The sequence below is a fragment of the Schistosoma mansoni genome, chromosome W (assembly GCF_000237925.1).
Source record: "Schistosoma mansoni strain Puerto Rico chromosome W, complete genome".
Classification (NCBI taxonomy): domain Eukaryota; kingdom Metazoa; phylum Platyhelminthes; class Trematoda; order Strigeidida; family Schistosomatidae; genus Schistosoma; species Schistosoma mansoni.
Window position 1 is genome coordinate 4308758 of NC_031502.1, and position 17543 is coordinate 4326300.

Here is a 17543-nt window from a genome sequence, read left to right on the forward strand (position 1 = left end):
ATGAGCAGATACATGAGAGCATACAGTGATGCCTATATATATATATATATATATAATCAATGTGTGATTAATCTTTTTTTCAAAAGAGGACCATTATTAGTAATGTCAGTTTGTAGTCAATGTTCATCATGAATCGACATCAACTGGGTTAATGCTAATAACTAGGGCATATAGGATAGTTGTTTCGCCATATTACGATATTCCTCAACCCTGAGTAGCTCCAGTGCTGCGAGGAATTGAGTTCAGCACTTATGAAATGAATATCTAATTTTTAGTGGGAAGCCATGATCAATGGATTCCAGCGGTCTTGTAAGTGAAGCAAATGTAACAATGACATTGTATGATTGTTATATTATGTCAAGAATCTGATTGAATTTGGAAATGTGTACTATCGAATGCCAACTAAGTTGTCTAACAGTGTTTGATCAACATGAAACTTGATGATCCTAATTTTCATTATTAACGAGTGTATACTTCATTAACTCTGAGGAATCTCATACTTTGAATTACTTCCTGTCCATTGCTCCCTGGTTTTCAATGATATCCTAAATGACAAATACTACTTAAAAATAAAACTATTTACCATAGACCTATCAACCAAAGTAAAACTTCATAACCTATCACTTTTATATCCCTGTTAATATTCAATTATCAGTATTATTTACTACCTAATTTGTTTAAAATTATTATCATACTTTTCATTTCTTTCAAAATCTTCTACTGAATATCATAATTTTGTAAATTACTTTTTTAAATAAATTGCCTGAATTTTTGGTTGGATGGTAAATCATAGAAGTTGATTGGTTCTATGTAGATAACTATATGCAAAATTTATTAGGTAAATAGTCGATAAATTCTAGATAAGGAAAATTGATAATTGAGGAAATTCATCGATTTTTGCATTTATTAACTTAAATACCAAAGTTTTAATTTCAAAGTTAGATGGTTGGAGGAAGCTGGAAGAAAACCTCTGACATAAGTTTTATGCTACTTGACACTCTTCAGTAAGGCGTACCTACAATCTTGAGGTATCTGATATTGACTGTAAAATTTGAACCTATCAACCAGTCTCTTAGTCTGAGACGTTACAACTGACCTATTCGTCCTTTCACTGAGCTCCCGTATTACCAAAGTATTTACAAATGATTTATAACGGTATGATAACCAATGTCACTTTTTTCTAGCGGTTAATCCTGACTGAACTCTGTCAATCAAATTGAAAGCAACCATTCGTTTAAGTTACTCGAAATTTTATGTTTTGATATTAAGTAGCTGGTAGTAGTCTGATGGAAATAGTAGTGATTGACACAAGTTCGAATTCACGTGAGAATTTTCGGATGTTACTTACCTAATAGAGCATAGATATAATATGCGGATGGTGAAACTGAAACTTGTAATCTAATATAGCATTAAATATAGCTACTTATAACCAATTTAATATTACGACTGCCTTGTAACCAAAGTATCAGAGGTTAACAATCTCGATTGCTTTACTGTACCACACAATCTAACGTTTAGATGGTATTTCAATGATCTTTCATTAGGTTCACCTGTAACAACATTCGTTCCCTCCAATTACGCCGTCAGTTCAGCATCAACCCAACAATCTCATGAAATCAATCAACAAGTAATAGGAGTTAGTGGTGATTTTCTCCGTAAAACAGGAAAGTTAGCATCACGAAATGACTTTAGCTGGATCGTTGGACCATATTATGTCACTTCTCAGAGGCGTTTACTGATGACACATTGCTGAAGGGTGTCAAACTAGAACGAATCAGTTGGCCAGTACTTTCCTCATTTTCAACGATTACTAACAAAGATCAGTTCGTAATGCAAAATATGAAATTCGAAAATCTCCCTAAACCCCTTGAATTAACATAATATTAAAATGTTACGTGTACCGATTTTAATACAATATTTTAATACAATAGGAAGTATTCAATAAACAATAACTTACAGTAGACTGATAGGATGAAATGTATGAACAGGGAAAATCATTAGTTATCTTTGTCATGTTACTAGATTGAATATTTGTACAATTCCTGTTGGATAACTTCAAGTTATTTTGAATACAATAAGAAGGTATTGTGTCATTAAATGACCCATAAATACCATATGAATCAGTATTGTTTTCTGGATAATAATTTTGTGAATAATTCATATCTTCCTGGAAAATTATCGTTTTTTGATTTTGTGTACGAATATTTAACTGATTAGAACATTTCAGTCTTACATCCTTGCTTAGTTTACATTTTTTGATAACATCACTTTTTGATGGTTGACTTAACTCAAAAATCGAATGCAATTTTGAATGCTTTCGTAAAGAACTTGGGTCTGTATACCGTTTGGTACAACCAGTTATTTTGCATGCATATGGTTTCTGTAAATCAATAAAAAAGCAGAAAGTTATAAAGATCTATTTAGTTATGTAATGCAAAAGTTACAAAAAGACAACTAATTATTCCGTATAATCTTCTAGTGATTGGAGGCAGTCGTTAGGAAAATCCTAGACTTATGTTTTGTGTTAGTTGGTACTTATCAGAAAAGTATACCTATGGTTATTAGGATTCTGGTCCAACAGAAATTACCAGTGCTAATAAGGTTTCAGATGGATTATACTGACGGGTATAAACTAACAAGAACCGTTGGCTAAATACGTTTTCTTGTAAACTAACTACAACCACCTTTGATTAGGATTAAAGTACTACACAAATATGAGTTTAATCACTACGCAGTGACCATTTGGCTGTGAATCTACAGCTGATAAACTAATGTGGCAAATTCATAAAGCCTTGCATTTTCTCTTTGTTGGTATTTAAATTAAATTTGATCTTATAAGCAAAGATGGATAGTGGCTAGCAGTGGAATCCAGGACGCGCGTTTCCTCCTATTTGGGACTCGTCAGCCGGATGTACCTGCATCTGAGTTGATGTTCACTCTGGGACTCAAACTCAGTACCGTTCGCTTCAAACGCTATCGCATTATACACCTTGCTACTGAGTCCTGATAGCTACTTGCTTGTGCAATGGGGTGAAGTTTAAATTCACTTGGTATTGTTTGTTTGAATTTTCCCATTGATGTTTAGGACTGCAATTGAGCAGTCTCTTATTGACATATGTACATACTATGCGTATTGCCTCGATATAGCGAGCGATACTGGGTTAGAGTCCCATAGTGAATATCAACTCTGAGATGCAGGTACATTCAGCTGACGAGTCCGAAATAGAACGAAACGCGCGTCCTGGATCCCACTGCTAGCTACTATCCATCTTTGCTCATAATGCAATTCGCACAGTATGCATATTTGCCAATAACAGACTGATCAATTGTAGTGGTAAACATCAATGGGAAAATTCAAACAAACAATACGAAGGGAATTTAAATTTGATCGTGTTCACTAAAATACGATAAAATTCTTTTATAATAACAGTATGAAGGCATCAACCATACGTGTAAATGTTACCGAGAGACTGATTAAAATTCAGTCCTCATTATGAACATCCTTTGAGAATAATGGATATCATACCTGTCGAGTAAGTTGATATCCTTCAAGTTATACCTAAAGAATATTCTTTATAAGAACTAGTAATAGTCAAAAACAGTATAATAACAAATCTGAGTAAATGGTAATGCTTTTTGATAATACTTAGTCATTCAATAATTCCTGGAAACTGATTGATTTGACTCCACCGTTGTTTGTCATACTTCAAATCATTACAAGGGTAAAGAAAAACTAAAACATGAAAAACTAAGAAGCTATAACAACGATATTAATTTTAGTTGAAAATAAACTTCGCGCTTGTAATTCAGATGTCACATTATTAAAAAACAACCAAATATATGATTAATTTATTCTATACGAAAATCATTGATGGTGAGTGCTTAGAAACGAAAGTATCTGTCATTCAAAGATGATTTCTTCTAATACACATACGTTCTTTTTATAATGAAGCCAATAAATTTTATGAATCCATTTCAGTTACAGAATTTATAAACCTGAGAGTTACTGAATGGTTACTTTCTTTTATAGGATGAATAGTTCTCAATAGTATTCATCCACAACTTCCCATTTCATAAAATCCATAATCTTAGTCTCTTGAGGCAAAGGCAGTAATTTGAAACTGGGTTAAAGTCCACTAGTCGTTATTTTCAAATTCATATAAATCACGATTTTGTACGGTTATCATTAACTCTTATCAGTGGGTTACAGTTAAATAACAAAATCGGATCCGCATAATGTTATTAGTAAGAACTTTATTACTATTTTGACAACAAGAGGACCAATAATCATTTTAAGTTAAACAGAGCAGATCAGACTATATTTCTGAATTATTTCTAATGAAATTTAAGTCGCAAATTCATTTGGCGTTCGGACACTTCATACATTTTTCACTAATGATACAAGCGCATACATAATCAAATGTACAAAACCAATAGGTACTAATTCCTAAACCTGGGCTTCATAATAATTAACACTGCCCAACAAAATATATCTGCAATCCTGACTGAACTAATAGTTCTTGTGTGAAAAGATACTTGAGCAATTGTTATCATGATCAGATACCTCACCAATGAGCTTTGCGGTCCTAGATATCAGATATCTGTCCACTAATAAAATATCTCCATCAAGATTTTCACTATTATTGGGAACGTAGATAAAAAAAACATCTTATATATCATCTTTAGATCCATAAGTATATCAAATCAATCAGATTAGTGACCATATAGGAATTTGATTAATTAAAGTCAATCAGTACTAAGGTCTAATCAACACATTATTGATTCATAACAAATGACTAATTAATGTAGGCATAATTACTCACCTGGTATGAAAACCTGCCATTGTATACCATTGAAAATAAGCATAAGTTTTCTTTCTAATGGTTACATTGATTGCTATCAACTCATATGATTAAGTCATTTATATAAAACTGACTGTTTAGCATGATTCCTTGATTTATAGAAATCATGTAAAACGGTACACAAATGTAACATTTATATTAATCACAATCAATTTTTTTTCTTGTGAAATTGAATAATATTTTTAATAGTACCACTATTAGTACAGTTCAATCGATGATCACATAACTGTGATTTACTCATTTGCGCTTCTACCCATCCTTCATAATTCATCTCTAACATAGTAATAATTAATACAGTGAATTCAAAATAATTAAATTAATAATTATTTTTACTATAGGATGTTGTGATGGTTTGAATTATTTTTTATGGTTAGCGTTTTTTTAGCGAGTTAGTTTTCTACGGGATGTGGTCGCTAACACCATGATCAACCCTCCTCCTTTACCCGGGCTTGGGACCGGCAGTAACTCTAGAAGAGCCACAATTGAAGAACATATGAAACTCAAAACAACTGTCAACTAATTTCAAAGTGAGAATCTTCAATACGAACGTCAAAACAGTCCTACTGTACGGAGCTGAAACGTGAAAAACTACTATAACCATCGTTAAGAGGGTACAAGTATTTATAAATAATTGTCCACGCAAAATACTTAGCGTTCACTGACCGGTTACCATCGGCAACAGCGTTTTATGGGAGAAGACAAATCAGCTTCCAGCTGAAGTGGAAATTAAGAAAAGACATTCAAAGTGGATCGGACATACACTAAGGAAATCACCAAACTGCATCACGAGGCAAGCCTTAACTTGGAATCCGGAAGGGAAGCGGAAAAGAGGAAGGCCAAAGAAAACATTACGCCAGGAAATAGAAGAAGACATGAAAAGGCTGAATGTTAACTGGAAAGGACTGGGAAGGACTGCCCAGGGCAGAGTTGGATGGAGAATGCTCGTGGGCGGCCTATGCTCCTCAACGAGGGGTAACAGGCGTAAGTAAGTAATGTTAGTGATCATACAATTTTTCAAAGGTTAAATTGCGCATTGATTTCAGTTAGTTAAACTTTAAGAACCAGGAAGCACTTGACAACTGTTTTGTCATGGTATGGACTATTTAGCAGTACAAATCCACGACCCAGTCATTATAGATCGAACATAGGATATTTGGCCCTCAATGTAAGCGCTTAATTTATAGATAATTGAGCTGAAATCCAGTAGTATAGATGTACGACTTCAACAAATTTTTGATATTGAGCGACTTTATTCCAAAGTCCTCGACAAATTCGAGTTCCACTACTTATAGCTTCTCACTAGGATTCTTATAATTCAATGGCGTGGGGGCATGAGACAGTTATCCATCACAGACAATAAATGGTGGTCACTCAACATCGAGAAATGACTGAAGTTGAACATGTATAATATTGGATGTCGCCTAGTTACACAATCGAAGCTAGAGTTGAAGGTCATGAGTTTGGTGCGTACAGTTGAGAAATCCCATACCAGGACAAAACGGTTTTCAAGTACCTCCTGCTTTATGTTGATTATGTGACTGAGATCAACACATGATCTGACCCATAAATACATCATAGTCTTATAGGAGGTTATTTGAGGCCCTCAATAGCTGAGTGGTTAGGTCTACCTAAGAGACAAGGGATCAAACCCTCCAAGGTGCATAAGTTTTCTTACTGAGGCACTTTGATGACGAGTGCCAAATAGCATGAGACATAATTTTAAGGGTTTTTTGACTACCTCCGATAACCGCCTTACAATGAATATCTGAAGGAAAAAATATATTAAAGTAGTTAAATTAAACGTAAAAGACTTTCATAGTTGAAATCTTCACAAAACCCCTTCTCGTAAAAGACTTTATTACTTCATTTGTATAACTTTTTTTATACATTCTGTGATTGTAGATACTTAGAATACTCGTTTATTGATTGTGAAACTTATTGAAGTTTCTCTAGGATACAAATGTCCAGAATTGTTTTTTTCTCATTTTTTTAGAGATCAAGGGTTTATATCAATACTTTTATCATTTAAGTTTAAAACAATTAGTCCCTTTGTTAAATTTCGATAATGCTATGAGAAGACGAAGTTTATCATAATTATGTGATATGTATTTGCGCAATACATTTCGAACAATCTGATCACACATATACTTATTAAGACATTTTTATATGAAAATTAAAAGGTCAACTAGACAGGAAGATGTCTGTCTATCCTGTGATCTTATTTGACCATTGCGAAACATTTGGTTGAAACTGGTCATAAAGTTGACATCAAGTCAGCGTTTGTAGTGTTGTACAAAAGGTATACGTATACGAAGGTTTATTGAAGCCTTGGCTATACAGAAATTGAAACCCCCTTTATGTGTTCAAAACCAATTTGTTCTTACTCTTAACCTATACTGGTAATGCTGATTTATTATCCAGAGTGGTCATCACATTGTTTTTGTATACTTTATTTTCCTTGTTTGTTATGGCTTACCTTAACCTGTCTAGTTGACCTTTTAATTTTCATATAAAAATGTCTTAATAAGTATATGTGTGGTCAGATTGTTCGAAATGTATTGCGCAAACACATATCACATAATTCTGATAAACTTCGTCTTCTCATTGCATTATCGAAATCTAAGTTTAATTTGAATCATAAAATTAAGGAATGACAAATTTTTATTGAATCAATTAAGTGATGTTAATATTGTTATAAATTAATAGACGTTTTTCAAGTGAGCTTTCAGAGTATTTCATGGATCACACTTAAATTCCTGAGATCTTATTGAATTTCCAATACTTATATGAATAAACTAATTTCATTCCTGTAATTGTTCAACTTGTAAAGTTTACTAGTCAAATGGTAAAGTTGATTTACTCTAACAAGTGCTGTTGTATGATAGTCTTATCCTCTTCCATTTTTCTCTGCTATAAGGTTTAAATATAAAGTATTGACGCTAGGAAAGATATTTGGTTATGGAGAACTAGGTGTAAACCACTTCCTCAGAGAATAAATAACCAAACAAGCTTGGATTAATTCACTTAGTATTGCTTGTTTGAATCTTCCCATTGATGTTTAAGACTGCAACTGGTCAGTTTCTTATTGGCATATGCACATACTGTGCGTATTGCCTCGATATAGCCTTATTTCACAAGCATTGCAAACAAAGACAGATAGTGGCTAGCAGTGGAGTCCAGGATGCGCTATTCGTCTGGTTAACGCGATGGCGTTTGAAGTGAAAGGTACTGGGTTCGAGTCCACTATCCATCTTTGCTCACAAACTTGGATTAATGTTAATTTGGTTATATATTCTCTGAAGAAGTGGTTTTCACTGAACCACGAATCGTCAGGAAATCTAATTTTCTACTCATTGGGATATTACAAACATGTTATTTTTATTTATAACAATCTACTCAATGCTCAATTTATTCGAAATTATCAAGTCAAACCATGGTAATGATACCGATCCAGGTAAATCGCCTCAAATTGCTATCATATGAAATCTACCTTCGAAAAAAATATTCTGCTTAATTGGCAATTGGAAATAATAAAATTATGATATTTTAGAAATACTTCTATATTTTGTAAAACTAAGTATCCCAATCTAACTAAATAATAAGTTGTTTGTATACGCAAGTATGCTAGAAAAATTTAAATGAAACATAACTCAATAACACTTTATTACATAGTTCTTCATCAAACAATAATAATTTAAAGTTATGGTTTATTTGATAAGTGGTTAGAACGTGTTTCGATCCTATCAGCGCTCGTCAGTCAGGTTTGAATGTTTCTCATTGCTGATATGATTAAACCAGAATTCGAACACTACCACTCGCTCCAAATGTCCGACATGTTACCTACAGAACTACTGAGTCTAGAAAGCCATTAGCGTGTCCAACAGGTGTGAAGATATCAAAAAGGTTTTGTAATTCCGGACACACCAGGCTGATGAGTCACGAGAGGGACGAAACGCGCATCATGGAATCAACTAAAAACTATATTCAAGATATGCTAAAGTGGGTGACTAAAGGCTATATCTAGATAATCCGCTCAGGATTCATATATGGCTAAATAGATTAATTGATTCCAGTTTTGAATATCAGTACATAAATTACAGACATTTACTACTAAGGTCCTAAGTCAAAAAGAAGTGGTAAGAACGTCAAATTTTAGTTCATACAATTAAGGGATAAAGTTTGTAGGAATGAAAATCAAAGCGATGTCCCGTAAAAGATCTAGGTAATAATAACACAATACGTTTTGTTATCTTCATAGTTACTTATTAAACCAGTCTTTTTGTAATGAAAGTAACTTTTTGTGGACTTATGTTACTCATGTAGTTGATTATTATTAACTGGTCATGACTACTGGAGTTTGATCAATTTGAGAATAGGATGGTTATCACCAACGACATCAATTGATGGCTATGCCATATCGATAATAGCTTTAAGTCAGAAAAATATACCACTGGATAGCAATGCATTACTTTAAAGATAATACACTTGCCATGTAGACTGAAGGTTTAAATTTTGACCATATTGTAGAATTATCAGCAAATACTATCAAATAGCTTCAAAACGCATACCTACCTAATAGTTGATTTTATTCCTGCTGATATAAGTTCGTGTTTAGGTAGGGAATTATTTGACTTCGCGGGAAGATAACATATTATTCATTTGTTCAGTAAGTATTAGAATAAAACAATGATTTTACTCTCTTTAGCGCTTGCTAGTTAGTTGAAACTATGTTCAGAGATATTCATAGCTTAGTTGACTTTTTAATTTTCAAGACCACTTCACTGTTGAACATTAAACGAGTAGAAATGAAACACGATTGGATAATTGAATATAAAGCTTATTTATATTTTGATGGAGTTTTGTTCTCTGAGCTGGATGATTCGGTCAGCTTAGAGAAAAAAACTCTATCAAAATCACCCACCTGAGCTACAAATCTTTTCCACCATCTCAAAATCATACGAGCGTAGTACACTTATTTGTATGTAGATATCAATTAATAATTTAGACCTATTTAAATTATTAGATAAGATATGTACACCTATGTAGTAAGTTAAGGGTTATTCCAGAAACGAATAGAAGTAATGAGAGAAAAATACAATATTTTCTGTAATAAAATTTGGGTTCAATGATTTCTAAGTAAAAACAAAACCAAAAAACTATTGTTACTCTAAAATATAAACAGTTTTATCTTATTACTAAGAATGTAAAAGGAAACTGAGGTTTTAGAATTAAATAATTAAATTGTTTTAAAGAAGTATCATTTGAAAGTAATCATCTAGAAGAAAACAAAACAACAACAGGAACAGCTGACTAGATATTTTGATTATTCATTATTTTCAAAGTATTTATATTTCATTCTTATATAGTTGATTATAGATATTATTTTCATAGTGAGAATTGAATAATGGTGAACGGGAGCTCAATTTCCTGGATCGGTTGAAGTTGGACAATAACACCGTTGGATGCCGGTCTAGTGATGTACAGGTTGAGCGTTCGCACGCGAGACCGATAGGTCCTGGGTTCGAGTCCCGTGGGACGAGATCGTGGATGAGCACTGCCGGGGAGTCCTACACTAGGACGAAACGGCCATTCAGTGCTTCCAGGTTTTCGATGGTGGTCTAGCTTCAATTGACTCATGAACTCAACTACTGAATTACAATAATATTCACAAAAACCGTTTACATAGAATTAAATAAGTGGTTATCTGAAATCATATGAAATTATTAATGTGTATATTTATGGAATCTTAAACTGAGATAAATCTATAGTCTACTTCATAATGATATAGAAAACAAATTTTTTATTCCCAGACTGTTCTTAGTTATTAAAAAATCAGTAAATATTTAACAAAAACGTTTCACAAGTTACTGGATAGATGACAATATTATGAATCAAGATTGAATGGATTAATTTCTGTTGTTACCTTTCAAATAATTACTAGAGACGGTTATTTATTTCAAGTCTTACTGTAACCAGCATTGCTGGTTATATGATAAGTTCCATCACTGAATGAAAGTATCTTCTCTAGGAGATACCTCTCTCTCTCTCTATATATATATATATATATATATATATATTCGTTTTTAAAAAAAAGTAATAATAATAAATCAACCGGAACATGTGTTCATTACTAAATGGAGTCAATCATGATTAATGATACAAATAATAATAATAATAATTATTATTATTATTAATGTTTTTTCCTTCATTAATGAAACAATAAATGTGGCGTCAATTTTTTTTTACAAAATAAAATAAAATAATTTGACACATGGTGTACACCAATAATGATTCATAAAATAAGAACAAATTAATCATAATATTAACTTGAATATAAACATTCTTATCTATGGCGGTTTGTCTAAGACTAATTATCTTGTCATTCTATGTTATTATAAGTCTAATGGATTGACTCAAATAAGTAACAATCATATTTTTGTTCATTTCAGTTTGTGTCAGTAAGAAAAAACAACTCATAAAAATACTAAGACTCATTTTTGGTATATTTACTAACATAGTTGAAGTGTGGTAAGCAAAGATGGATAGTGGCTAGCAGTGGAATCCAGGACACGCGTTTCGTCCAATTTGGGACTCGTCAGCTGGATGTACCTGCATCTCAGAGTTGATGTTCACTCTGGGACTCTGACACAGTACCTTTCGCTTCACACGCCATCGCGTTATCCACTCGGCCACTATGTCCTGATAGCCACTTGCCTTTGCAATACTAAGTAAATAGTTGAAGTGTATTGTTTTACAATGAAATAGTTCTATAAACTGTAGTTACTTTAAGCAATCTTATTAATATTAGTGAAAAGGCTTTTATAAATTACGTCATGGACCGATTGTAGCTAGATAATCATTAAAAAGAAGACAGGAGGTTTCGAAAGGAAATTTTATTTTAGTATAGGATATGCCAACAATGAGCATCCATAACATTACCAAATATCTAACCTTAAATCTCCAGGCCTCGTGCCGAGCTCGTTACTTTTAAAACATTGAGTTATCGTCCAATGGTTTACTCTTTAATTTCAGTCATTTCACGATATAGTGTACTTTTCATCTTAAGTCAGTGATGAGCAACTGCCCCATTCCTAATACTCTAATGGGAAGCTGCGACTAGTGAACTTCAAAAATGTCAGGAATAAGTAAGCAACCCAACAATGGTATTCAATGATAATCACACAATATTGTGAAATTACTGAAATTAAGGACTTAAACCATTCAGTGATCTGGTGAATATGACCCCAAGTCAGTATCTCAAGGCCCCGAGTTCTATTCTTGAAGGGATTCGTAAGTACATGCAGCTAAGAAGTCCCATACCAGGACAGAACCAATGTCCAATATTTTATAATTTTCAATGCTTGTTTAGCTACAATCAATCTTTAAAGTAAAACCACGAAATTTAACTATCTTCACCAAAAATCCTACGCTAAAAATAGGCTTTTGTATTAAGGCGTACGGTTTTAAAAAATAATTTCTGAACTTTTTCATTAATAAGCTTTCATTCTTCTGTTTACTATGATAAAATATCTACTACTACGACTACTACTGCTTTTGAAAATCCGGGATTTTTCTTGATCATTTCTTCTAACCGTGTTAATGTGGTGTGGTAATATTAACCAATAATTGCATGCTCCAAGTTCTGAGCTATATATCACTGAATAACTGATTGCATTGGTGCTCGACATTACCAAGTAAATTAACATTTCTCATTTAAGAATTTATAAATATAAACTTACAGTGTGTATATGAGTACGCTGATGTTTTGCTCTATCAGAACTATTTGAAAATGTACGATCACAACCTTCCTGTTGACAAATAAATGGTCTTTCACCAGTATGTGAACGTATATGAATTTTTAAATTTTCCAGACGACACTAAAGATGTAACTTTCAGAGAGCCGAATTCAAATCTACAGATACTAAAGGAATTTCGGCATCGTAACGACTAAAAAATCGCTTTATTTTCTGATAAGTGTGGCCGAATTATTTCCCAATTTTAATGATATTTGTTTCCATGTGTCAATCATTTCATTACAGTGAACTTAGAAGGTTGGTATTTCAACCAAATCAAGGGGACCTGTGAAGATGTCAATGAAGGTAACAAAGTAGAATGTTCTTTATTCATGCTTACCGATCTTTATTTTAGCTGATATTATATCTTGTGTTGAATATGATAAAACCGGCGACTTTTTAGCACATCTTCATCTCGGTGTTGATGCATACACTTGAACTATAAGCAATCGGTATTGGGTTTCAATCTCACTGTGAATGTCAATTAATTATGGATAAGTATTATTTTGGATAAATGTTATTATCGATGTGGTGGCTAAGATTTAAACGTGATAATCTTCTCTTAATCTAGATAGCCAGTAATTGACCTGAAAAGCTCATGGAGTATGATCATATCAGTTTTGAATAATCGAAAAATGTCATACAAACAAAACTGTAATGAAGCTCCTCAACAGTACGCATCTATAACTTTGTTTACTACTTAGGAGTTCTATACTGGGACAAAACAGCTGTTTACTAGCTGTTAACTTAGATCGTTTCGCGATTTCAATGAAATTAAACAGTCTTCACAGTCCCGTGCTGATATGTTTTAATATTTTGAGCGATATATAATAGAATGCAATCTAAGTTTGAAAGTTAAAACAATAAAACACAGATATGTACGGTTTAGAGCTTCGCATAGAACAGAATATGCTCCTAGACTCTAGTTCAATATGTTGTCAAATATATAGTTGCAATATAATCCATTAAAACACTCAGTTCTGTAAACATCAGAATATGACTTAAAATAATCACGTTTCATAAAAAGGCCTCCATCTGTTAACGGAAGTTGTATTATTAGATAGAATAATAATCAGGTGAAATGTAATATTCTAACTTACCGTACACTTATTTGGTCGATCACCGCTATGAATGCGTAAATGAACAATTAATTTATAACGCGCATTGAATGGTTTCATTGACGTCGACAACCTTCCCAATAACAGCAATATTCTTTATTCGATATATGTGAACTGACGTGTGATGATTCAATATGATTTACAAATGATTTATGATCGGTAAATGTCTATTGGATAAAGACAGTGAATATATTAAATTAAAATAGCGTAAGAAAAACGAAGAGTTGAGTTTTAACAAAACGCTTGATTCAATTAGTGGTATCGGTAGGAAATTACTCAACGACGTCAGTGATACGAATCTATCACTGTACTGAAGATTACATTTTCAGTTACTGATAGAGTTATGGGTGAGGACTGCAGTTGAGTCTCACACAAGTGCGGAAACTTTACTCAATTAATTTTGGTTTACTATAGTCGTTCCTTTAAAAGCAGTACGTGATACGAATTTTCTTGAACAATTCTGATTCAATAAACTTTTAAATTTTAGTGACGAACAAAATCACTTGCCCATATTAAAAGCATATAAGAAACCTAGTCAAAATTATTTGAATTACATAATTGCTTACCAAGCGACATGATTTCCATTGACATGTTAAAGTCTTTGCTCCAACTACACTAAGTCTTTCCTCATTTAACTCCATACTTGTCTGTTTGACATCTTCAATATTATCACGTTTTACAGTATTGAAATGATCTGGAATTTGTTTATGTTTATTCATATCAGTGCTGGTTTGATCAAAGAGATACTTTTGTACAGAATATTGTTGATAATTTGAAGTAGAGTGATAGCATTTCAAACAAGTAGGTATAGCATTTAGACCTGTATATTCATCCTGGAGTCTTGTGTAATTATTATTTTTATTATCAAGATTATTACTATTATTATTGTCATTATGAATACGTAAGTAACAAGATTCATAGAGCTTATCTGCAAATGATACACGTTCTTTGTTAATTGATTGGGAATTTATTGATTCCTGTAGTGATGTGGATGTTAATGAATGATAATGAGGATATTTCTCAATGTAATGGTCCTGATAGTTTTCAACACTGTATAATGGGTCCAACATTTCATATTCTTGACTTGTTGAAGTAATGTTATCTTGGTTTTGAGAATGTAAATATTTTTTAGATTCATTCTGAACAACTCCATTTTGAAATGGGCAAACTATTTTCTCAAAAACCTTCATATTCGATAGAGTATAGGAAGGAAAGTAATGAGTATTTTGTTCGGTAAATAAATTTGACTGAATATGTTCGTTGGTATATTTCGAAGTGGTGGACCAATTCATATTTCTAGTCTTCAATGAATGTAATGAGGTGAAATTCATTTTTTATTAAAACTATTAAATATACTTAAAAAAAATTATTTACTACTAATCTGGAGATCGACATTGTTATACGATACACTCTTAATGTGTAACGATACTGCACCTAAAGACAATCACTATTCATTTATTTATAACTGTGTTGTTATATGAATAAAGTGAATTTCTCATTGGTTAGTATATTACGATCTTATTTGACTCAAAATATATAAAATGCCATGAGTTCGAATTTATCTTCAGTTTAATATGAAATGGATGCATCAATAATTTTCCAATTATAATTCAAGAAAGTTGAGTGTACCAATTTGATACCAATATGTTAGATCAAATTCAAAGCAATAGTTACTGATGTGTACACATCAAAGTTTATTCAAATTTCAAAAATTTAAAGCAGTTACTCCTTTTTATAAATTTCGATAAAGCAATGAAAAGACAGAGTTGATCTGAAATATATTAGATGTATTTGTGTTATACATTTCGAACAATCTGGTCACATATATACTTCTCAGGACATTTTATATGACCAGATTGTTCAGAATGTCTAGCGCAAATACATCTAATATATTTCAGATCAACTCCGTTTTCTCATTGCCCTATAGAAATTTTAAAAATCTCAAAAATCTACTTAAATAAAATTAAGCTTAAATTTTGTTATTAGTGAAAAATGAAAGCATCAACAATATGAATGATATTTGTCTTTCATTAAACTCCCAAAATTCATTTATAAACTATTATTATTGATTGTGTCGACTACAACTTTAGCCCATTATCCAATTAATATTACCCTAATAATTTTTATCTAATTGGTTCCTTCCACCTTTAGACTGGCATTTATGTTACGTTCCAGGGTCATAGTTGTTGTTATAAAGCTTTGGTTTTTCGGGATATCAAAGTGTTTCTGAATTCCTGTCTCCTTTCTACAATCATGTCAAGGATAAATAATGTTAGAGTGTTTTGGCAATCCACTGTCGAGCTCTCACCAATACGTAAGTCTCCCCCGTATCAGAGAGATACCTTCCAATCGTTCCTACTTTATCGTACAACTCAGCTATTTAAAGATATGTCAGTCATAGCATAATGTCATGATAGTGTGTTAGATTCTAGGTGGGATATGGGGTAGGGTTATTAAATTAAAGCGTAATAATTGTCCATTGTTGTCTAGTTTTCAATGGCTCTTCACGTTTGTGTTAGCCAATGAAGAAAATTAACTTCACTGATTCTATTTAGTTAGTATTATAATGTTTTCAATGGTATTCCACACAGGATGCACTTATGCCAACCAAGACTGATCAAATTTCAAAATGAATTATTTCTAAACTACGTTTGATCCAAACTTAAAAAGCTTTTGATATTTGTTTTTACCATATTGTTGATTACAAAAGAGAATGTATAGCAAAGTTAACTTACATGTAATTTATCCCCATATTAACAAAACACTTCAATGTAAACCAGGAAAAATTGTTTCTTTATAAATGATACCAATTTCTTTCCTTGTTACTCATCATTAATTCTAGTTCATGTCACATCCTACCATCAATATAAACTCAATTTACTGCCACCCATCTTTTTTTTCGTTCTGTACATCAAAAAGAAATTAATTACTATAAATTACTCTATCTTTTCTCTATTCTATGTGTGTAGTAAATACCCCTTTACATAGTATATAGTACATGTGAATGCGTATGTTTGATTGGTGTTAAGAATTTCATTTTATAAACTCATTAATAAAAGTTAATTATATGAGAAATAATTTAATGTCGAAGTAAAATGAAACGACAACAACCAGAAGAAGACACGTTATCTAGTTTTTTTTACCTGATTTACACAGAATAAAAATTCATTCTGTCAAATAATAATAAACATGAAAAGATTTATTGTAGCTTTTCATTTTATAGTTGAATTTACTCTCGTAGTAAGAATGAGATAGAAATAGAGAGTAGTTCAATCGGTAATGACTGAAACTAATTATCATCAATACTCATAACTAATTAGTTGTCAAACTCTATATTGAATAGCATATATTGTGAATTTTAGCATGGAAAAAAACTTGATATGCAGAGAAATGATCCAATTAATTGTAACCGAGATATGACCTTTAGGATAACTTTTGGATAAATAAGAGATCATCAATAATGAATCGCTAAAATCAGATCGTCAAACAGTATGATTTATTTCTCTTACAAAAAGGTATATCTAACTGTCAATACGGAACATGAAAATCAATTATTGTCAAAATAGCTATTGATATATGTAAGGTTTCATGATATTCACCATAGGATTGTAGTTAGCCAACAGATGGTCACTCGATAAATGTATGTTTCAGTTCTCATTTGACAGTATGTAAGGTGAAGATGTATTCATAACTGAGGAGTCTTAAACAAGTATGAAACAGCTGTTTATTGTTCACTGATTTCTAATATCCCATATAACTGAATGATAGTT

The 17543-nt window shown here is 32.0% G+C and overlaps 1 protein-coding gene across 1 annotated transcript in view; it reads right to left on the minus strand.

Annotated features, from left to right (window-relative positions):
* The window catches only part of Smp_017720 (putative zinc finger protein), a gene marked incomplete at both ends in the record, with an annotated part of 17918 nt that extends 3426 nt beyond the window's left edge, over positions 1–14492 (minus strand). The window contains 4 exons of the mRNA XM_018799969.1: positions 1958–2163; positions 12463–12570; positions 13838–13925; positions 14340–14492. Coding sequence (XP_018653829.1) covers positions 1958–2163; positions 12463–12570; positions 13838–13925; positions 14340–14492 — 555 coding nt within the window. The remainder of the gene's footprint in view (positions 1–1957; positions 2164–12462; positions 12571–13837; positions 13926–14339) is intronic.
* Between the last annotated feature and the right edge of the window lie 3051 nt (positions 14493–17543).